The following is a 23494-nucleotide window of genomic DNA, read 5'->3' on the forward strand; positions in this document are numbered from 1 at the left end:
GATCAGCAATGAGAGATTGTCACTCAGCCCCACTTCCTATATATTGTGGTTTTCCAGCTATACTTTCTCAAGGACCCTTCCTTTCAGGGGCTGTTATTCATGTCCATTCTGAGCACAGAGGCAGAGATAATGCTGCAAATAAATTAATCAAAACCATTTCCCAGGGACAGATATGTTTGTTTGTTTGTTTGGAGAAGAAAATAAAGCGTGTGATTTGCACACCTGAGCCAACAAACATTTTCCTTAGACTTTGTGACAAGCTCTCCTAAAACGAGCTTTGCATGATGTCACTGTTGCATGTTCTCTAACCAATAATCGCCAGGGGTATTTGCAATGATATTTTTGAGATAGCACCTCAGGGAATGGGCTGACCTTGCACTCTTTCCCCTAATTCCCATCAGTAGGGGCAGGGCTGCAGGCTGATTGCCACAGACAGTGCTTCATCCTCAAGAACAGAAGTCTGGTGACTTGAAATTGATGTGATAACAAATCCCTCGTCACCTGAGACTTCACGGCTGGCATTGTGCTGCGCGCACCCACCTAGAAGTTCATCATTGTCACTGTGGCCACTTGGACCTCCATGGCCAGGGCAGGGATAGAACTCACTTCAAGACTATCCTGCTCCAAAAAGCTTGGGTTGCTCCTACCCAAGCTACGGAAGGCCCATTGTTGACAGTAGAAGGTTTGTGACGCACAGCTGGACAGTGCTGATTACGTTCTCAGAGCAGTGTTTCTCAACAACCGGTCTGTGGACGGGCGCCAGTCCCCGAGATCTCCCCGAAGGCAGCAAGCCGGGCCTTGGTCAGCGCTTAATTTGTAATGAAAGAGATGCTGGGGCTCCAGCACTTTGTTTACATTCAGAACTGACACAGCAGGCCCAGAAGTGCCAGGCCTAGTGATGTCAGCGCTCAGCCCTGGCACAAATTAAGCACTGTCCCTGGTATCAAAAAGGCTGCGAAACACTTCCCACGAGGGCGGTGGCCCACTCACGCTCACCAGCCCTTTACACTACTTGTTCGCAAGAGTTCGTTGGAAGGTTTAAAAGTGAAGCTCTGTTGTGACAAGTGACAGTGTAAAAACGGCACCTTCTTATCACTTGTAGTGCTGCAGCACCTGGGCGCCCTAGACTTGGACAAGACCCTCACTGCGCTAGGTGCTGTACAAGCACAGAATACACAAGTGGGAGAGGGACAGGTACACCTTAAGAACGCAACCAGGCTTGGAGATTGCAGTACTAGCCAAGCAGAGAGATGAGCCTAATGTAGCCACGGCTCGATGGGCAAAAAATCCTTTACCAATCCAGTAGTGAATCCCTTTATCTAGCTATGTGTCTAGCGATCTGTCTATCTAATGTGCCACCTGATTAATGTCCAGGCACTGGTCTTATGTCCCTTAAGTCTGAATAAATATTACATTCTTCCACAAAATATGAATTTGTCTTCCAGTCCAACATGGGAAGGGAGTGAGTAACCCACCAGCTGCTGGGAATGCAAGAGGACACACAGATAAGCCTGTTACATGTTGATTGACAAATTGTTACCCCAGAGGAAGAAAACACTAATCTCTGGTCCTTATGTGGCTTGGATCCATGACCATGAGCTGCCCTCAGATTGTTCTCAAGCTAGGATAAATCGGCTTGCTGAGTAATTAAACAGGGCCACCACCAAGCAGCTGCTCCAAATGAGTCTGAGGTGGGAGCAGAGCGATCAGTGTGTCAGTCATATGGCTTAGTTATACAACTGGTGTCCAGCACAAATTCAGCTCTTGTGAAAAGGGTTGCAACTCCACTGAAGTCAATGTGGTTGCATGAGCCAAGATTTGGCCCTACATTTTCAGTCCTCCCATTCAGGTTGAAGGGGACGCTGTCATAGAATAAACACATTTCCTTACCTGCACTACTAATAACACCTGAGACCAATAAAACTGAACAAATGTTTAAAAGCTAACTTACTTTTTATCGTTTATGCGCTTTGTTTAGTTGTTACATTTCACTCAAAAACCGATGGCTAGGTCTCCCTCTCAGACTCTCATGCACTAGCATGATGCTCCCATGTAGATAGACACTTACAGTGCCACTAAGGCGATCAGCAAGTGGAAGACACTGGAACCTCAACACAAAATGCCACCTGAGTTGAAGGAGAAACTCCATCAGTGGTGAAGTAGGAAGCTCTTATTCTTGACGTGTGTTAGCCACTCATGCGTCTCACACCCCCCCCCCCCAGTTCAGTGTATTGCACAGGAGTATATATTTATTTTAAAAGAAAACTACTTCAGCTGGGTTTTATTTTAAATTTCATTGAAACATCGCTACTGGCCTTAGGTTTTGTAAAAGCTTGATTTAATATAATCTAAATGCTAAGTCGCATTCGGGGAATGTGGCATTTTATACCCAGTTCTCACCAGAGAGGATAAATTTAGGGCATAAGGCCATAAACTGAAGATTTCTCATTTGTCTTTCTGATAGGACATAAATCCACCCTCCAACCACATGAAATAGTTAAAGGGCCTTTTGTGTGTTCCATAAGAGAACAAATGTTAGCAGCAGTGTCTCGTCGTATCCCTCTAGAGGATATTTACATTCCGGCCTCTTGCAATTTCAGCTGGAGAAGAGTTTGTTTTCCCACCTCAGCTGTTCTGCAGTGTCATTGGAGCTGAGAAATGTGTCTGTTGCTTCAACCCCCAAACAGCCGTATTTCTTCTTTATATGCACTCTGTAAAGTCTCTTGGGGCCCATGTCTTCTAGGTAAGGGGTTATAGAAATATAAGGGATGGTTATGCAAAAAGGTTTGGTTTAACTCTAAATGTCTGTAATCACATGGAGGGATCCACAAGTCTGGGAGCTTGTATAAGTGTTTATTTTTTCAGTAGTGAGTACGGTGGTTTCTGTGTACAGATCTGGGCTGCATTCTGGCCCTTTTAAAATTCTGTAGAGATTTGGGGATTTTTGTTTTCTTTGCTGCGTTTATGATCACAGAAGGCTGGGAGAGCTAGCGCCATATTCCTGTCATGATTATAGATGCGAAGGGCTAGATTCTAGGCTGTGCTTCTCGAAAGGTGTTGCTCATGGAGAGGGTGTATATATACCACCTTTGTGCCCTCCGGATTCTGAGCTGCTGACGAGACTAGATTGTAAGTGAAAGCAAACGTCTCTGCTTCTGTACAGCAGCTTCCCCAGGGCTGCCTATGGTCTGCACAGCAATCCGGAATCCCCAGTAGCACTCCCCCTCTCATCCCTGACACCATCCCCTTGTGCCCCTAACCTGCCCCTGCCCTGGGGTTTATGAGGGGGAGTAGCATTGGGCAATGTAGGTCAGGCATACACTGAGCCCTCTACACATGCTTCTGTGCCCAGGGAATTCTTCCCCAGACCCTTGTGCCTTTGTATGGCCCCTAGACACTGCCAGACTGTCTGTCATGCTCCACCTTAGATGCAGCTGCATTTCACCGATGGATAAGTGATATTACCCAGACCACATTTTCAAACCTGGGTGCCTAAAGTTAGGCCCCTAAATTTAAATGTAGGCCCCTGAATAAGTTGAAGTCAATTGTAAGTGCACATCAGCACTGAAAATCAAGCTGTGTTTATAATTGGGACCCCAAATATAGAAGATACTTTTGAAAATGTGGCCTTTAATCTTTCCGAGCCTCAATTTCCCAAGTGTAACAAGGGTGTTGTGAGCATTGATTAGCTGGTTGCAAAGAATAAGTGCTAATCACTGCTGTCATTCAGTTCAAATATAAGGCCCTTGTCAGACCCGTCTGGGATACGAGCCGCGGTGCTTGTCGCTGTCCCATAGACAGGATACCAGCAGGAGAGATGGTGCCAGGTCTGTGGAATCGCAGTTCTGAACGCAGGTGAAGGAAGTTTGTTTTATTTTCATTGCAAAAGAAGAAACTTTGAGGAAACCTAAGAAGGGTCAGGTGAAAAGTAAAAACCGGATTGTTAACACGGATAGGGAGGCAGTTTAATACTGGTGCTGGGGACTGAGCAATTGGGGGACATGAGCTAAAAATTCAGCTGCTGGGAGTAACTGATAGAGGCTTGGATTGAAGTTGTTTCATGCAGAGACAGATTTGCTGGAACCCGGACCAGGATGCTGTGTCACATGTACAGCCCATAGGACTTATGTTTCCTCCACTCCAAGGCAAATAATTCCCGTCTTCTCTGAACCCACAAGCAGCCTCCTCCTGCCACATTGTAATTGTTCCACCACATTCCTATCGCCACCCCAGTGCAGGTCCCCCCACTGGCCTCTTCGCCTATCTGGTAAGTGGCCTGTATTTTTGCCTGACTGGGCACAATTACCAATAATAATGGCAGTCAAATTTTCCACCCTAGTCTGATGGAACCCTGGGGTAGATTTCACCTTCCTCCACAGCATGGGGCATGGGTCACTTGCAGGGTTAAACTAGTGTAAATGGTGGATTCTCTGTAACTTTAAGTCTTTAAACCATGATTTGAGGACTTCAGTAACTCAGCCAGAGGTTAGGGGTCTGTTACAAGAGTGGGTGGGTGAGGTTCTGTGGCCTGTGATGTGCAGGAGGTCAGAAAAGATGATCCTGATGGTCCCTTCTGACCTTGAAGTCTACAAGTCTACTCTTGCTTTACTCACAGGCTGCTACCTGTGTTTCTTTCTGAAGACCCACAAAAGGGTCTGTTACAGAATATTGGCCTGGTCCTAACATTTTGACGCTGTGTAAGAATTCCACAGATGGAAAAGCAAAGGCAGGGACAAGAGATGTACAGCAAGGAATCTTTACAGACAGACGCATCACTAAGTAGTTTGAACATACACAGGGCTTTTCATCGGCTGAATATACTACTACATTAGTACAAAGGAATCAGATTTGGGGTTTGTTTTCTAAATGACTGTTGGCTTCGTCCTTTTTATACTGTTGATTTGCCTCCCCACTTCTGTTAGTGATTGTCTCGCACATGCTCCATGATCTTCAGCAGACCGAGCCAGGTCTCTTCTGCAGTAGGGATGATTTGACTGGCTGGCAGAAGGAAGCCGTAGCGACCTGTGTCTCGCAACTCAAAGGCAAAGGAGTATTTGATGCCATAATCATAGGACCAGTCAATGCTTCCTCCACTGGCTTGGTCTGAAAGAGAGAGAAAGAGAAACCACACTGGGTGAGATGGAGACTGTACTGAGCTGGCTTGTGTCCAGGTGCACCAGTGCTGGCTAGTGGATGGAGTCCACTGGAGATGAGCATGCTTGGTACCTTTCAGGGTCAGGTCCTATATGAGGAAGTAAAGGGGCTTATTAGGGCTGGGTGTGCACTACTCAGACTGCACTGAATTTCTGGGAGTGGGCTCTATAAAGGTAACACTGGTGTGGGTCAGACATTAGGTCAGCCTGTGGGGGATCAGTTGGCAATTAGTGAGGGATCCCATTGACCCATCATTGACCCCTTCTAGTGGGATGAAGTCCCCACCTTGAGGAGGGAGGAGTGGACCCTTCCCCCACTACAACCGATCAAACTCAGAACTGCTCAATACTTACAGATAGTTGAGCAAATGGGCCCCACTTTATATGTCGTGTCATACAGTGAAGCCAGAGCACTGGCAGCAGCTTTCCCCACGGCGTTCTAGAGGGATCATGGAAGAACCAGGAAGAAGTCAGATTAGGAAGATTAAACATTCAAACTAAAACAGGGGAGAGTTTCTACCCCAAACCTCATTTAAAAAAATATCCAAATTGGTTTAGAGCCAAACCTCACCCACCAAAAATTAGTTGTACTGAATCTATTAATGTCTGAATTGCTGTATAGCTAGACACTAGCTACAGCATCCACCAAGTGTACAATATTTTGGGAGGTATCCTGGCTGGCAGTGGCCCATACTATGTGCTTTAGAGGAAAGTGCAAGAAAGTCCCATGGATAATTATAGTATAATCTCCCCATTGGGAAAGTTTCTTCCAAATTCCCATGAGTTAGTGGTTGGTGTATGGTTTGATGCATATGTGGTGTGTAGTTCTTAAAAATATTAATATTCGTATTATGTTATCCTATCCAATGTAACTGTGGATGTTCTCATACTTAAAGAGAACCAGGAAGTTGGGACTAGATCCAATGTGTGTGAGTATACTGTGTTGGGAACAGGGTGGTGAGACACCACCTGTTTACACAAGTAGGGATTTCTACTTTAAAGATACTGTCTTCTTCTTTTTTGCATTAATCCCATCAAATGGAGTCCACTCTATGAGTCCTCTCCCTCCAAAATGATCAATTCAATGTCTTATCTTTGTCACAGCACCTGCTAACAAGTCTTCATTTATAACATCCCATCACTTCTTTGGTTTCCCTCTCTGTCTTTCTTCTTCAGTCTTGATCTTGATCTTTCTTACCCAGATTGCTGTCAGGACTGTGTGCTTTACATAGAATCATAGAATATCAGGGTTGGAAGGGACCTCAGGAGGTCATCTAGTCCAACCCCCTGCTCAAAGCAGGACCGATCCCCAATTAAATCATCCCAGCCAGGGCTTTGTCAAGCCTGACCTTAAAAACTTCTAAGGAAGGAGATTCCACTACCTCCCTAGGTAACGCAATCCAGTGTGTCACCACCCTCCTAGTGAAAAAGTTTTTCCTAATATTCAACCTAAATCTCCCCCACTGCAACTTGAGACCATTACTCCTTGTCCTGTCATCCGCTACCACTGAGAATAGTCTAGATCCATCCTCTTTGGAACCCCCTTTCAGGTAGTTGAAAGCAGCTATCAAATCTCCCCTCATTCTTCTCTTCTGTAGACTAAACAATCCCAGTTCCCTCAGCCTCTCCTCATAAGTCATGTGTTCCAGTCCCCTAATCATTTTTGTTGCCCTTCTCTGGACTCTCTCCAATTTTTCCACATCCTTCTTGTAGTGTGGAGCCCAAAACTGGACACAGTACTCCAGATGAGGCCTCACCAATGTCAAATAGAGGGGAATGATCACGTCCCTTGATCTGCTGGCAATGCCCCTACTTATACATCCCAAAATGCCATTGGCCTTCTTGGCTACAAGGGCACACTGTTGACTCATATCCAGCTTCTCGTCCACGGTAACCCCTAGGTCCTTTTCTGCAGAACTGCTGCTGAGCCATTCGGTCCCTAGTCCGTAGCGGTGCATTGGATTCTTCCGTCCTAAGTGTAGGACTCTGCACTTGTCCTTGTTGAACCTCATCAGATTTCTTTTGGCCCAATCCTCCAATTTGTCTAGGTCCCTCTGTATACTATCCCTACCCTCCAGCGTATCTACCTCTCCTCCCAGTTTAGTGTCGTCTGCAAACTTGCTGAGGGTGCAATCCACACCATCTTCCAGATCATTAATGAAGATATTGAACAATACCGACCCCAGGGCCGATGACCAAATCATCTGAGCCCTCACTCCCTCATAGCAAGGCATGGGCTCAAAATAAGCAGAGGAAAACCAGAGTATATGGCACTGAATTTCAATCAGGTGAACACTGTAGAATTATCCTTGAAACTAGATGGTCAGACAATATCAACAATACAAAGTTTCAAGTATCTCGGTTCCAGTCCATCCAGTTTTAACATATGGCACAGAGTGTTGGGCAACAAAGATGAAACATGAGCAAATGATCTGTTCCACAGAACTACTAATGTTGAGATGGACGAGTGGTGTAAGCAAGAAAAACCACCTGAAGAATATGTAGGTTAGAGACATGTTCAAAGTAACAACCATAAGCAAAACAATGAGGGAGGGAAGATAGTGTATGGGGCAGATTCTCATTTCAGTCACACTTGAGGAGCCAAATTGATTTTAATGAAGTTGCTCCAGTACATGTGAGGGGAGAATTTAGCCCATGGTTATTGTCTTAAAAATGTCATTTTAATACGTGGCTAACACTCAAAATATGAAACGCAACTCAGTCAGGACAGAGAAAGGCTTAGGGTTAAGAAGCTGCTGTATCTCACCAGCTCTTTGTAGTCAGCAGGCTTGGTGCACTTATACCCAAAGGGGAACAACAGAAGCTGAGAGTAGCTGTGAAGGGTGAGGAATGCCTTGATCTTCCCATGGCTCTTGATAAAGTTTACAACATTTTTTACTTCCACTTCTGAGTTGGCGCTGGGTCCATGGTAAGAATCAGAGCAGGGGTTGGTACTGGCTCCAGGGCCTGTTGGTGCAAGTGAGGATCAAAGGCAAATCTGTAAAACTATAACTCAAGGGAATTCAAGATTGACACAAAGATGAAGTTGCCTAATACTGTACAGTGAAAAGTCTAGCAAGAGGTCTTTTCTCAGGGACAAGGCCTGACATACTGATAGATGATAGAAAAGTATTTAGAGAGAGTGAAAATTAGACAAAGGCATATTGCTACTACTGATAGATAACTCATGCCTTCTTTTGCTCCCTGGCAATCTATCAAGAAATTACTCTGATGAAATACGATTACTATCAGCTTTTACCATTTTATTTCTGAATCTCTTATGATATGGGCTTCTGCATCCATTGGGCCAGATTCTGATCTCAGTAACACCATTGTAAACCTGGAGTACTTCCACTGGCTTCAGTAGAGTTACCCTGGATTTACACTAGTATAATAGAGATCAAATCTGATCCATTAACTTTTGAATATACAACAGGTGAGCTGATAGACATTTTTCTTCTAAGCTGATGCAGAAATGTAAGTCAATAATAACAGGGGGAAGCTGAAAATAGTTGATCTCATCCATCTTATTTTATAAAAAAACCCAAAACCACATAGAAATCCTTCCAGGCCTCCAGGTAAATAATGTATTTACCTGACAGTCTAGAGGCCAATAGTAGAGAGAGTGATATGACAGCCTCAGCAGAGTGCATGCTGGGAGGGATGTCACATTGATGAAGGAGACATTGACCCAAGCAGAGCTAGACCATAATGAAACCTAAGCAAAAAATCCTTTGAATGAGTAAATGTGTTAGATGCCCTGTTTAGCCTGACATACTCTAGGCATTCAGCTCTATAATGGTAGAGATGCCTATATTTTGCATGTCACTTTTAAAAACTCCTAGATTGTCCCCCTGTGACTAGGTACATGGAAGGGAAACAGCTTTGGTAGTGACAACTGTAGCTGAAAACTCTTCTTCTACCTCCAAAGCCTGCATCCCAGTTCCTGTTTGGATCAACTCCAAAGCACAGGCTCCCAGAATTCTTAGAACGTGTCTTCCGCCACATACGATTCTGAAATAAAGAACCATAATGGGCTCAAAAGGAGCAAAGCTTGGTGATTTCATTAAAGCATCCAGTCAGAAATAGCTACCATTCATCTATAAGGGAAGCTCAGCCTAGATTATCACAATTGTCCTTTCTGACCGTGGAATCTATGAATCTATAAGTGCAAGAGAGAAGCCTAACATGACTTCTGCTAGACTGGCAAGGGGGATGGACAAAGGGAAGCTGTGGAAGCACTGGTGAATACCCAGAAGGGAACAATGATGGATTAGATGGCTCAGTAGGTCTCTGTGGTGACCCTACCCTACTGTGATTTACCTTTACAAGGCTAAATATGGATCTGCTGAACATGTTTTTCTAAAACAAAACTTTCAATTTTTTGATGGCATGGCAGATCACTGCCCAGCTTCCAGAAGTGCCTGATTCGGTTTGGAAATGGGGGTGTAATCACACCATGGTTACTCACTTTGGTATGAGTGAATGCATATCCATCAGGGTTTGTAACAACCAGCAGGAAAATGTCCATTCTGTTTAACAGGGAGGTGACAGATGTATTGTTCCCATACTCAGACGCAATCTAAGCAGAGACAAAATACATTCTAACATGCTTATCACAGTCGCTTCTTCCCGAAATGTTCATACTGTAATCGTTATGTAGTGGGATTGGGTTAAGCAGGGTTGGAGTGTACAGTACAGCTGCATTTCTCTGGTGGCTTAGTCATTTTCAGCAGAATTTATGCTCACATTTTAAAATAATTTAATTTTTTGGCCCTTCTGTTGGCAAAGATAATCTTCCCAGTGCAACTCTTTCTCTCTGAGACCGCAGACTGAAACAATTGCTCTGAGGGGTGTGAACCACCCTTATTCATTTCAGTGGAACGTGAGCCCTGAAACTTGATGACAAATAAGAGACACTTTAAAAGTTACTGTCTTGTTGGTACGTCATCTGTGGTATTGGTGTGACTGTCTCTAAACAATATGTAATTGTACAGATGTAGGGTAGTGGTGAAAGTGCAGCATTGGGAGTCATGACTCCTGGACACTCTTCTCAGCTCTGTCAGTGATTCACTGTGAGACCTTGGGCAAGTCATTTAACCTCTCTGTGCCTCAGTTTTCCATTAGTTATGAGGCTAGTAAGACTGACATACCGCAAAGAGGAGCTATGAGACTGAAATAAATGGCTGTAAAGCCATCTGAGATCTTTAGATAAAAAGTGCTACAGACAAGTAAAGCATTATTTACTGCATAAAAATCAATACAGTTGATTCTGGGTTATGTTAGATCATTATAGAATACTTGCCATGCTAATACTGCACCAAATTCTGGTTGGGTACAGTACAAGTTCAAAGTAGAAAGGAAATAAAAATGTATCTACAAAAGAACATCTAGGGCCTGACTCTCTTCTGCCTTGCATGCTGTGTAACCATTTATTCCTCTGCAAAATGAGAGCAAAATGGGTGTAAAACACTAAGTCAGAATGGAGAATCAAGCCCTTGATCTGTGTAAAACATACTACAGATTTATGAATAAGCTGTTTTCTCACAGTAGGTGTTGTTTTTTCTCTCAGAGGCAATAATGAATTAATGTCTCCATGTAGTGATAGGAGTCAGTGTGTTGCTGGAAGTGCAGATGAGACATAAAACTGAATTACTGACATTTGCTGTTGAAGATCCCATGTGACTTTTCGCAAGAGTAGGGCTATTAAATTTGATGTCCTGACCAAATTGCTTTTTTCTGACCTAAAATTCCCCTTACAGTTTCAATTGTATACAGCATTTTTCACTACCTGTTTTAAATTTCTGTGCAGTGTTAAGCAACTGCCATGTTCCACCCCAGAAGCAGGTGTATTTCATGGGTGGGTGAAGCAATCCCTATAAACCTTGGTTGGTAAAGGATATGCAGCAGACCATTCTGGTATCTTTTCATGAAAGGTGCTGTATATGGGCAATGTATTCTTTTAAATGTTTTATCAATCAATAATAGTCAGTAGCCATCCCAGGAGAAAAGAAAGTCAATCCACTAACCTTTTTAGCTGTCCACAGTGCAGTTGCCTGGGTGATCCATTCTCGGGAGTGGATACCGGCATCGAGCCAAATGGCAGGACGGTTGGTTCCTCCAGTGCTGAACTGCAAAATGAAACATAAACTTTAAAAACCCTCACTAGCGCGAGTCCTCTCATTTCCTATCCCACTCGTTTTTCCATCTGAAATATCGAAAATGATTGAAAAGCAACGGAGTTGCATGGCATAAAACTGGTGTAATAGAGTGGAGAATCAGACCCTGTGATGGGATATTTGCCTTAATGCTGCTGGTAATCTTGCCAGATTTACCAGTTCATTGACTTAATATTGTCATTTGCAGTTTTTGCCACAGCTTCACCAAGGGCAAGTCATGCCGGACTAATCTAATTGCCTTCTGTGATGAGATAACTGGCTCTCTGGATAAGGGGAAAGCAGTGGATGTGGTGTTCCTTGACTTTAGCAAAGCTTTTGACACAGTCTCCCACAGTATTCTTGCCAGCAAGTTAAAGAGGTATGGGCTGGATGAATGGACTATAAGGTGGATAGAAAGCTGGCTAGATTGTCAGGCTCAGCGGGTAGTGATCAATGGCTCCATGTCTAGTTGGCAGCCAGTATCAAGTGGAGTGCCCCAAGGGTCGGTCCTGGGGCCGGTTTTGTTCAATATCTTCATAAATGATCTGGAGGATGGTGTGGATTGCACCCTCAGCAAGTTTGCAGACGACACTAAACTGGGAGGAGAGGTAGATATGCTGGAGGGTAGGGATAGGATACAGAGGGCCCTAGACAAATTAGAGGATTGGGCCAAAGGAAATCTGATGAGGTTCAACAAGGACAAGTGCAGAGACCTGCACTTAGGACGGAAGAATCCAGTGCACTGCTACAGATTAGGGATCGAATGGCTCAGCAGCAGTTCTGCAGAAAAGGACCTAGGGGTTACAGTGGACGAGAAGTTGGATATGAGTCAACAGTGTGCCATTGTTGCCAAGAAGGCTAATGGCATTTTGGGATGTATATGTAGGGGCATTGCCAGCAGATCGAGGGACGTGATTGTTCCCCTCTATTTGACATTGGTGAGGCTTCATCTGGAGTACTGTGTCCAGTTTTGGGCCCCACACTACAGGAAGGATGTAGAAAAATTGGAAAACGTCCAGCAGAGGGCAACAAAAATGATTAGGGGACTGGAACACATGACTTATGAGGAGAGGCTGAGGGAACTGGGATTGTTTAGTCTGCGGAAGAGAAGAATGAGGGGAGATTTGATAGCTGCTTTCAACTACCTGAAAGGGGGTGCCAAAGAGGATTGATCTAGACTGTTCTCCGTGGTACCAGATGACAGAACAAGGAGTAATGGTCTCAAGTTGCAGTGGGGGAGGTTTAGGTTGGATATTAGGAAAAACTTTTTCACTAGGGTGGTGGAACCTCCTTCCTTAGAAGTTTTTAAGGTCAGGCTTGACAAAGCCCTGGCTGGAATGATTTAGTTGGGGATTGGTCCTGCTTTGAGCAGGGGGTTGGACTAGATGACCTCCTGAGGTCCCTTCCAACCCTGATAGTCTATGATTCTAGGATTCTGCTCCCTGTTCTCCTCTATTTCTGATGAGGAAGCCGCTGTGTACACACATAATATCTTCACCAGCCCCATATGGGCCCCTTATTCATATCTGTTGTTAAGGCAGCCAGGATCCAACAAAAATTAAGGGTATGTATCATTATTCTAAATGAGCATCTTTGGCACAGTGTCACCTAAGAGCTAAGTAAGCGACTCAATCTCACGCATGACAATGGCTTTCCTATTTGGACCAACATAAATTGAACAAAGCCAATATTTGGAATGAGTTGGGTTTTTTCCTATTTTTGCAAACCAAGGTTCCAGTTTTTCAAGGATACTGAAGACCCTGAGGCATAAACACAAAGTTCTGATTATTTGCAGTGATTAAAGATCCCATAATACTTTTTTGCAAGAGTCAGGGTGTTGGCCCAGGGTCCTGGCCAAATTCACATGTGGATAATTCCATAAAGCTGCCTTCTGCAGTATCTTCTTGGCAAAGTTATTTTTAAAAAGTGTTACTCGGTTCTGCTGAACAGCTGTTGCATTAATGACTAGCGGTGGCTGCAGTTTAGTGGTGGGTGGACTGATTTCTCTCTCTAGATGCTTTGGGATGTTTTGGATGGACAGGTGTTAGAGAAATGTAAAGTTGTTGTTATATGCACAGGAACAATACCTTGAGAATGTACATGGGCCGCTTTTCATAAGACTCTCCAATCTTTTGCTTGCTCACAAGGCTGGGGTAGTCAGCTGCAAGATCATCCAGTGCTGCATAAATCTAAAATTTAAAATAATGACAGAGTTTATATTCTATCAAATATTTTTATGCTAATCCTTGCGTTGATGTGAGAGCTTTCTCCTTTGTAGTGCTTGCTACCTGCAGCCTGCCTGTATTTCTCCGCTTCACTTTCCATTTACTTTCCACCCTCACAAAACACCTCTCTTCTCTCTTGCCTGTACAGCTTCATTTTTCTCTCTTTCAGCTATTATCTAGTAGCTCTGATGTGGAATTATCTAATTCTGAAAAGCATTTTGGGGTGCAGTTTATAAAAAAGATCCTACACAAAAGCAATTTGGACCACATATTTCTGAGAAGGGGATCCCCTCATTCTTTACCCCCTTACTTCCCAATTGTTGCCCTCAAAAGCTCTGCATCACAGCAGACCTTTCTTGGCTGAGAAGGGCTAGAATTGGCTTCCTCTAAAGCCCCCCAACATTGCTCTGTGTGTAGGCCAGAGAAGGGGGTTCCCTGGAGGGTATTGTTTGATGCCATTCTCCCAAAGGAGGGACCTGAGCTCTCTCTCCTTGGTATGGGCTAACACTCTATCTCCAGACTGATCATTAGAGCAACATGGAAGGTGGTCTGTCGTCTCTGACACTGAACTCACACACTGCCAGTCACAACCAATGTCACATGGAAGAAAGTTGTATAAAATCAGTTTTCTGGTGCACTTAGTAGGCCTGTCTCTGATCTCAGTCATTCCAAGGTAAATCTGCAGTTACTCCACAGAAGTCAATAGAGTTACACTGGTAAAAAAAACAAACCCAGCATGAGATCCAAATCAGACACATTTTATTTTGATGAGACAATACACCTAGCATTTTTATTATCTAAAATAAGTGTGACATTCAATAGCTGTTCATCAAGACACAGGAGGCCACATAATGCAGCAAGATAGGACCTGCAACACATGAATAAATCATTGCTCCATCTAGTTTGGTACCCTGGTTCCTGTAGCAACAAAAGAGACCATGCATGCAACTAAACCTAGCCTAACAATATGGGAGCCCAGCACTGGGATGGAGATGCTGCAGGCCTGGATTAAAGTGAATTGATAGAGCTATGTTTGGGCCCCAGACTGGAATAACAGGGAAATGAGAAATATTGGCAGAGCTGTATGGAGAGGTTTGTTGAGCACTTGCTTGTAATATTCCTACCTTTTAGCAACTGAGAGTAATCCCTCAATGTGATGAGTCCAAAATAAGCTCATTATAAAACACAGCAGACCTACTTGTAATGGTGTGAGATATTAAAACCACTGTGGAGAATGCAGAAAGGAAGACAAGAAGGAATTCAACATACTTACAAAGAATGTTTGAGTGGCGGTGACATGCAAAAGCAGGACAGAATTAAATAATCTCTCCCCCAAAGAGCTGAACTTGAAATACTTACAGATTCTAAGGGGTGATAAGCTCCATAGTTGAAATTACTGGTGCCACGTTCCCTTTGTTGATTGTTAACCATCTCTTGCTTTTCTTCCTCTATTATGACCTAAACCAAGCAATTCAAATCTGTGAGGAAGGCCAACTTCTTCGGCAGGATTTTAATCAAGTGTCAGAATTGGGAAATGAAGTTGCAGCACTCCCCACAAGCTCTGCCCTGGTGTCAGACTCCAGACACAACTGCAGAACAGCTGGATGTTTCACTAAACTCATAGGCAGTGAAATAGGTAACACTGTTGGCATTTAAATGGTCAACATTAAGTTTCATTAAGCTGAATGGGGATAGTGTCAGAATTCCTGAAAAAGGAGCAAGGTTGGTACTGCAAAGAGTTAACCGTGATTTAGCTGGTGTGTTGGAAATACTGCTTTTCAAGAGTCTTGCAGTTCAGTGCCAAACAGAGATGTTTTTCTCACACTGTGATGTAGGGTTCTAGTAACTTGAGGGAAGCCAACATCATTCTTGGAAAATGTTGTCAGACTCTTAATAGCTAAATACATGGTCTACAAAGAATAGTAGAAGGATGCCTATCCATGTGGAAAGAGGAACTTAAAACAGACCCTGCATCACTGATCTGGTACCCTGTTGTGAGATCTGTAGTTGGTTTTCACAAGATTTAGGGAAATCTGCATTGGTACAGGTAGGCTTATGAGACGCAAGAATCTTTAGCACTGTGTATTGCTTCTACTACAAATAACATCAATGAGCATAAATGCAGGGATTAGGGAAATAAATCACGCATCAGTGAAGTACTTTTGTCTACCTGCAGGTCTTTCAGCAGAATAGAGTACTCGATGTGGTGGGACTCCAGGAAGACTTTGACTGCTTGGAGACTGGGAAAGGGGACTCGAATATCCACAGGAAGTGCTGGATTTGAGGGGCGTAGCCAGAAATCAAGCTGAAGAGAAGACAAACAATACAGATCAAGGAATCATTTCAGAAAAATGGACTTTAGGGAACATCTCTCAAGAAGCCCCGAAAATGTCTGACTCCCCCAAGTTGGGATAACGCCTTTGGTTTTGCACCACTTCACACTTTAGCATATTCCATTATCTGAGACTCTCGAATCACTATATAAACAATCATTACTGGGCTTCACAACACCCTTGCAACATATCAGTATGACTGTCCTCACTTCCCAAATAGGGAAATGAGGCCCTGGGAAAGACAAAAGCTGGCATTTTCATTGACTTCAATAGCACTTCAGCAGCATAAGTGAAAGGAGATTTTGTACCATATCTATTATGACTCTTGTATTTTCCCCTCACCAGCTATAGTTCCAAGAAATGCTCAATATGTAGATGATTATCTGATACTATATACGTTGCTTTTGCTTCTTTTATAGTGTTGCACATTTTATCTTGCATGTATATAAATACAAATAAATAAAATAGATTAATTTTAAGAGAAGTTCTCATCAGTGGTCATAAAATCTATACTGCCTAGTGTTTTACATCATGCTTATCTTCCTCATAACACAATACATACATTAATTAATTACCATACTGTCAATAGAAGACCAGTATATACATATGATCATCCCTGTTTTAAAAGGAGGAAACTGAAACACAGAGGTTTAAAGTAGGGTGACCAGATAGCAAGTGTGAAAAATCAGGACTGGGGATGGGGGGTAATAGGCGCCTATATAAGAAAAAGCCCCAAATATCAGGACTGTCCCTATAAAATCAGGACATCTGGTCACCCTAGTTTAAAGTGACTTTGTCAAGGTTCCTTCCCCACTCTGAACTCTAGGGTACAGATGGGGGGACCTGCATGAAAGATCCCCTAAGCTTATTCTTACTAGCTTAGGTTAAAAACTTCCCCAAGGTACAAACTTTGCCTTGTCCTTGAACCCTATGCTGCCACCACCAAGTGTTTTAAACAAAGAACAGGGAAAGAGACCACTTGGAGACGTCTTTCCCCAAAATATCCCCCCAAGCCCTACACCTCCTTTCCTGGGGAAGGCTTGATAATAATCCTCACCAATTGGTACAGGTGAACACAGACCCAAACCCTTGGTTTTAAGAACAATGAAAAATCTATCAGGTTCTTAAAAGAATAATTTTATTTAAAGAAAAGGTAAAAGAATCGCCTCTGTAAAATCAGGATGGTAAATACTTTACAGGGTAATCAGATTCAAAACATAGAGACTCCATCTAGTCAAAACCTTAAGTTACAAAAAGACACAAAAACAGGAATATACATTGGTAAGAATAAGCTTAGGGGGGTCTTTCATGTGGGTCCCCACATCTGTACCCTAGAGTGCAGGAGTTGTAAGGCTTGCATTCCTGATCTGTTCCCAGCAAAAGCATCACACAGACAGGCCAAACCCTTTGTTCCCCCCCCCCCCCCCCCCGCCTCCAGATTTGAAAGAATCTTGTCCCCTCATTCGCCATTTTGGGTCAGGTGCCAGCGGGGTTATCTTAGCTTCTTAACCCTTTACAAGTGAAAGGATTTTGCCTCTGGCCAGGAGGGATTTTATAGCACTGTATACAGAAAGGTAGTTACCCTTCCCTTTATATTTATGACAGACTTTCGTTAGGTCAGGCGCAATTAGGTACAGGATTCAAACTCAGGAGTTCCTGTTTCCAGGATGGGGCTAAGACTACTAGATCATGCCTCTTATATTGAGCATGAACCAGCAACGTGACACCGTTGTGAAAAAAACTAAATATCATGCTGGGATAAATTAACAGAAGTATCATATGTAACAATTGGAGGTTATTGTTCCACTCTGCTTGGCATTGGTGAGGTCTCAGCTAGAGTACTGTGTTCAGTTTTGGGCCCCACACTTTAAGAAAGATGTGGACAAATTGAAGAGAGTCCAGAGGGGAGTGACAAAAAAACAATAAAACCTCACCTATGAAGAAAGGTAAAAAAACCCTGGGCTTTTATTTAGTCTGGAGAAAAGAAGACCCGGGGGGGGGGGGGCTGATAACAGTCTTTAAATATGTTAAGAGCTGTTGCAAAGAGGACGGTGATTAATTATTCTCCATGTCCATGGAAGGTAGGATAGGAAGTAATCAGATTAATTTGCGGGAAGGGAGATTTAGGTTAGATATTAGGAAAAACTTTCTAACTATAAGAGTAATTAACACTGGACCAAGGACAGTTGTGAAATCCTGATCATTGGAACTTTTGAAGAATAAGTTAGACAAACATTTGTCAGGGATGTTGGTCCTGCCTCAGTGCAGAGAGCAGGACTAGACCTCCCAAGGTCCTCTCCAGCCCTACATTTTTATTATTCTATACTATTATTATTTATTTATGGCAGCTCCCACGTTGTGATAAGCAATTTCCAAACAAAAAAAGGGAGGCACAATCCCTGCCCTGAAGAACTCACAGTCTGAAAGATTAACAAATGCCTGTAGAAAGTGTAATGACACACCTGAAGATGCTCCAGTGTTTCTAACAGCTGTAGTTTGTTAATCTCTTCTTCACTGTTTGCCTTCACCCTAAGAACCTGGTCACTACAAAAAATGAAATAAATCTTATAAAATGGGCTTATGGAAAATAGATCTTGTCAGATTAACTTGCTATTATTTTTTGATGAGATTACAAACGTGGCTGATAATGGTAATATTGTGTTGATGTTAGATTTCTGTAAGGCATTTGACTTGGCACTGCATGATATTTTGATTAAAAAACTAGCATGATACAAAATCACCATGGCACATATTAAATGGATTAAAAACTGGCTAGCTAATAGGTTTCAAAGTGTAAATGTAAATGGGAAATCAACATTGAGTTGGTGTGTTTCTAATGGGGTCCAGCAGGGATCAGTTCTTGGCTCTATGTTGACCTGGAAGAAAATATTTGTTACTGATAAAGTTTGCAGATGACACAAAGATGTGGGGAGTGGTAAGGTATGAAAAGTATAGGTCACTGATACAAAGCAATCTGTTATGCTTGGTGAGCTGAGGGCAATCAAACAATATATGTTGTGTTACAACCAAATGTAGGTCAGATGACTAAGAACAAAAGAATGCAGGCCATACTTACAGGATGTGGGACTCTATCCTGGGAAGCAGTGACTCCATAATTGATTTGGGGGCCATGATCAGCTAAACATGAGCTCTCAGTGTGATGCTAAAAGGGCTGTGGGTCTTGAATATATAAACAGGGAAATACTGAGTGGGAATAGGGAGGTTATATTACCTCTGTGTTTGGCACTGGAACGACCACTACTGGATACTGTGTCCAATTCTGGCGTTCACAATTCAAGAAGGAGTTTGAAAAATTGGAGAGGCTTCAGAGACGAATCATGAGAATGATTAAGGAGTTGGAAAACATACCTTATAGTGAGAGACTCAAGGAGCTTAATCTACTTATCTTATCAAATAAAAGATCAAGGGGGATTTGATCACAGTTTATAAGAACCGACGTGGAGAAGAGACAGTTGATAACAGAGGGCTCTTCAGTCTAGTATACAAGTCTAGTTTAGTATACAAAGGTATAACAAGATTGTATTGCTGGAAGTTGAAGCTAGACAAATTCAGACTAGAAACAAGGTGTAATTGTTTCACAGTGAGAGTAATTAACCATTGGAGCAATTTACTAAGGGTTGTGGTAGATTCTTCATCAATGGACATTTTTGAATCAAGACTGGACCTTTTCCTAAAATATATGCTGTACTACAATCACAGCTATTGGATTTGAAGCATGAATTAATTCAGGGAAGTCCAATGGCCTGTGTTATGCAGGAGGAGAGACTAGATTATCACAGTGGTCCCTTCTGGCCTTGGAATCCATGAATCTATTAAATCAGCTCTACAGTTTGATGTTATATATAATGCACTTCTCCATTCTTGTCTCCAGCTTCAAAAGACAGGCATCCCAAAGGCCAATAAACTCATGAAAACTCAGTGCTGACAAGGTTCCAGGATGGACCAAAAGAGAGTCATTTTGCATTTATTTTATTCTATCTATCTTTTATTCTATCTTGAAAACTCATGGCGATTGGGGGAAGTCCCGGACGACTGGAAAAAGGCTAATGTAGTGCCCATCTTTAAAAAAGGGAAGAAGGAGGATCCTGGGAACTACAGGCCAGTCAGCCTCACCTCAGTCCCTGGAAAAATCATGGAGCAGGTCCTCAAGGAATCAATTCTGAAGCACTTCGAGGAGAGGCAAGTGATCGGGAACAGTCAGCATGGATTCACCAAGGGCAAGTCATGCCTGACTAATCTAATTGCCTTCTGTGACGAGATAACGGGCTCTGTGGATGAAGGGAAAGCAGTGGATGTGTTGTTCCTTGACTATAGCAAAGCTTTTGATGCGGTCTCCCACAGTATTCTTGCCAGCAAGTTAAAGAAGTATGGGCTGGATGAATGGACTATAAGGTGGATAGAAAGCTGGCTAGATTGTCGGGCTCAACGGGTAGTGATCAATGGCTCCATGTCTAGTTGGCAGCCGGTATCAAGTGGAGTGCCCCAAGGGTCAGTCCTGGGGCTGCTTTTGTTCAATATCATAGAATCATAGAATCATAGAATATCAGGGTTGGAAGGGACCCCAGAAGGTCATCTAGTCCAACCCCCTGCTCGAAGCAGGACCAATTCCCAGTTAAATCATCCCAGCCAGGGCTTTGTCAAGTCTGACCTTAAAAACCTCTAAGGAATTGAGATTCTACCACCTCCCTAGGTAACACATTCCAGTGTTTCACCACCCTCTTAGTGAAAAAGTTTTTCCTAATATCCAATCTAAACCTCCCCCACTGCAACTTGAGACCATTACTCCTCGTTCTGTCATCTGCTACCATTGAGAACAGTCTAGAGCCATCCTCTTTGGAACCCCCTTTCAGGTAGTTGAAAGCAGCTATCAAATCCCCCCTCATATCTTCGTAAATGATCTGAAGGATGGTGTGGATTGCACCCTCAGCAAGTTTGCAGACGACACTAAACTGGGAGGAGAGGTAGATATGCTGGAGGGTAGGGATAGGATACAGAGGGCCCTAGACAAATTGGAGGATTGGGCCAAAAGAAACCTGATGAGGTTCAACAAGGACAAGTGCAGAGTCCTGCACTTAGGACGGAAGAATCCAATGCACCGCTACAGACGAGGGACTGAATGGCTCGGCAGCAGTTCTGCAGAAAAGGTCCTAGGGGTTACAGTGGACGAGAAGCTGGATATGAGTCAACAGTGTGCCCTTGTTGCCAAGAAGGCCAATGGCATTTTGGGATGTATATGTAGGGGCATTGCCAGCAGATCGAGGGACGTGATCGTTCCCCTCTATTCGACATTGGTGAGGCCTCATCTGGAGTACTGTGTCCAGTTTTGGGCCCCACACTACAAGAAGGATGTGGAAAAATTGGAAAGAGTCCAGCGGAGGGCAACAAAAATGATTAGGGGACTGGAACACATGACTTATGAGGAGAGGCTGAGGAAACTGGGATTGTTTAGTCTGCTGAAGAGAAGAATGAGGGGGGATTTGATAGCTGCTTTCAACTACCTGAAAGGGGGTTCCAAAGAGGATGGATCTAGACTATTCTCAGTGGTAGCAGATGACAGAACAAGGAGTAATGGTCTCAAGTTGCAGTGGGGGAGGTTTAGGTTGGATATTAGGAAAAACTTTTTCACTAGGAGGGTGGTGAAACACTGGAATGTGTTACCTAGGGAGGTGGTAGAATCTCCTTCCTTAGAGGTTTTTAAGGTCAGGCTTGACAAAGCCCTGGCTGGGATGATTTAATTGGGGATCGGTCCTGCTTTGAGCAGGGGGTTGGACTAGATGACCTTCTGAGGTCCCTTCCAACCCTGATATTCTATGATTCTATGATCTTTCTTTCTCACCCTTCTCCTGTTTGTATGTAATCTGCCTTCTTAGATTGTAAGCTTTTCTGGGGCAGGGACTGAATCTTTGAATGTGTTTTGTAACACCTAGAACAATGGAGCTCTGACTGGAGCCACTAGAAGCTACTGTAATATAAATATTAAATCATAATAATAATCATAGAGCCCAGAACATGTCCCTGTGTAGCTCTGCTGTTACACCTTGGAGCTCTGCATCTCTGGGGGTGCAAACCTGCCAGCTGACTTGTGCTCTTATTTTAGCTAGTAATTACTTTTTTTCTATTGTCCATTGGCTTCCACTCACACAGTAGAAACTTACACAGAACAGATACAGCAGGGAAAACAGCAGTGCAAGTTTCCCTTGCTAATATACTTCATTTTAAATCTGGTGGGACCACCCTTAACGTGAGAGAGAAGTATCCAGGCTCCTAGCAATCCTTGGCCACTCCACTTAGACTGTCAAGAAAGTTGCAAATTAAGTGCTAAGTAAACAGGCTTTTGTGATGTATGGATGTTTGTTCACTGGGATCTGGTGTCTATTTCCCACATTCTAGCAGACATCCATCAGATTTTGTATTATATTTTAGTCAAGTTCTTATACACTTAATGAGATTAAAAGGCTTAAAGCACATATTTTAATGCAATGTGTGAATAAACCTGTGTAACCTCATGCTGTAAGATATTATAATACAAATTACTTAGTAAGGTTCTGAAAGAGATTAGACATTTATACCCAAAGAGAGAGAGAGAGAGAGGAATCTGCAGGGACACTACCTCGGATAAAAATGAACAGAGGCTATCAATCTTTATGCTTGAGGAACACAGTTGAAGCTGAGCTGTGCAAAACTTTGGGACTGAAAGGAACAACTCTTGCCCAGGATTGCGGTTAAACTCAGATTATTTTGCAAGATTCATGAACGTTTTGAGCTACTCTTGGTCCACTTTTGAGTGAACTTGGGGCCAGATAATGGTTCTGAATCAAAACCGTGTGAAACTGGGCAGTTTCAACTCAGTTTCATTTTTCATTTTTGGGCTTCCTTAAAATTCAAAGCAAACCTCAAGGGACTGTAAACAAGAAATCAGAACCCTGAATCTCAGCACCCCTGTGCTCTGGGCAAGTTTGGATCTGGAACCTGATTCTAATTTTCCTTATGGGACCCTATTTCTATAATGAGCCAAACCAAATTCGTGGGTCCAAACATTCTCAAACTTTGTGGTGAGATTCAGATCCACTTCCAGATCCGTACCTTTGAGGCTGATCCCTAGCTCTATAATAAGCTGAAGCAAAATCCCAGGTAAACCTGAACTTTGGGGAAATTTAAATCAATCCCTACCCCAGACTCTGTAGCATGAACCCAACTCTCTTGTGAACTCAGATCAATCAAAAGAAATTGTTTCCTCAGACCCCTGAGAACCAAACTGCTGTGCCTTCTACAGCTCTAGATGTACTACATAATTAAGTGCATTATACGGACTTTAGTCCTTCCTCTGGATCACTGACTGTCAAAACAGCATCATGATCCCTCTCAATAAAAGATCTGAGATGCACAGAAAAAGCCAAGATGATATTTTGTGAAAACTAATTAGCTAATGAAAAGCAAAGTATGTGCACCCAACCTTTTCAATTAAGGTACTCAAAGATGAAAAAGTTTTAGAATAACATGGCCTTTGAATCAGAGATCTTCTGTTAAAATATAACTCACCCAGCAAATGTTTCTAGGCACCAGGCAGCCCCAGTGAGGGTGCTGAAGAACAAAATCAGCCTCAT

The 23494-nt window shown here is 43.1% G+C and overlaps 1 protein-coding gene across 1 annotated transcript; it reads right to left on the reverse strand.

Annotated features, from left to right (window-relative positions):
• Positions 1-4918: 4918 nt before the first annotated feature.
• On the reverse strand, positions 4919-23494 carry LOC140907028 (carboxypeptidase A2). Its single transcript, XM_073332137.1, has 11 exons — positions 23430-23494; positions 18332-18413; positions 15707-15841; positions 14896-14994; positions 13399-13500; positions 11183-11284; positions 9625-9735; positions 9077-9167; positions 7921-8120; positions 5508-5592; positions 4919-5103 (listed from the first exon to the last, which is right to left on the reverse strand). The coding sequence occupies exons 1-11, from the start codon at positions 23492-23494 to the stop codon at positions 4919-4921; spliced, it is 1257 nt and encodes a 418-aa protein (XP_073188238.1).

The sequence above is a fragment of the Lepidochelys kempii genome, chromosome 1 (genome assembly GCF_965140285.1).
Source record: "Lepidochelys kempii isolate rLepKem1 chromosome 1, rLepKem1.hap1, whole genome shotgun sequence".
Taxonomy (NCBI): domain Eukaryota; kingdom Metazoa; phylum Chordata; order Testudines; family Cheloniidae; genus Lepidochelys; species Lepidochelys kempii.

Coding starts and splice junctions, on each gene's coding strand:
- LOC140907028 (XM_073332137.1), bottom strand. CDS start 23,494: ATGAGGCTGATTTTGTTCTTCAGCACCCTCACTGGGGCTGCCTGGTGC. Junction 11,285..13,398: donor GGCCCATGTACATTCTCAAG/GTATTGTTCCTG, acceptor TTCATTTTGCAG/TTCAGCACTGGAGGAACCAA. Junction 5,593..7,920: donor CTGCTGACTACAAAGAGCTG/GTGAGATACAGC, acceptor TGATCCCTCTAG/AACGCCGTGGGGAAAGCTGC.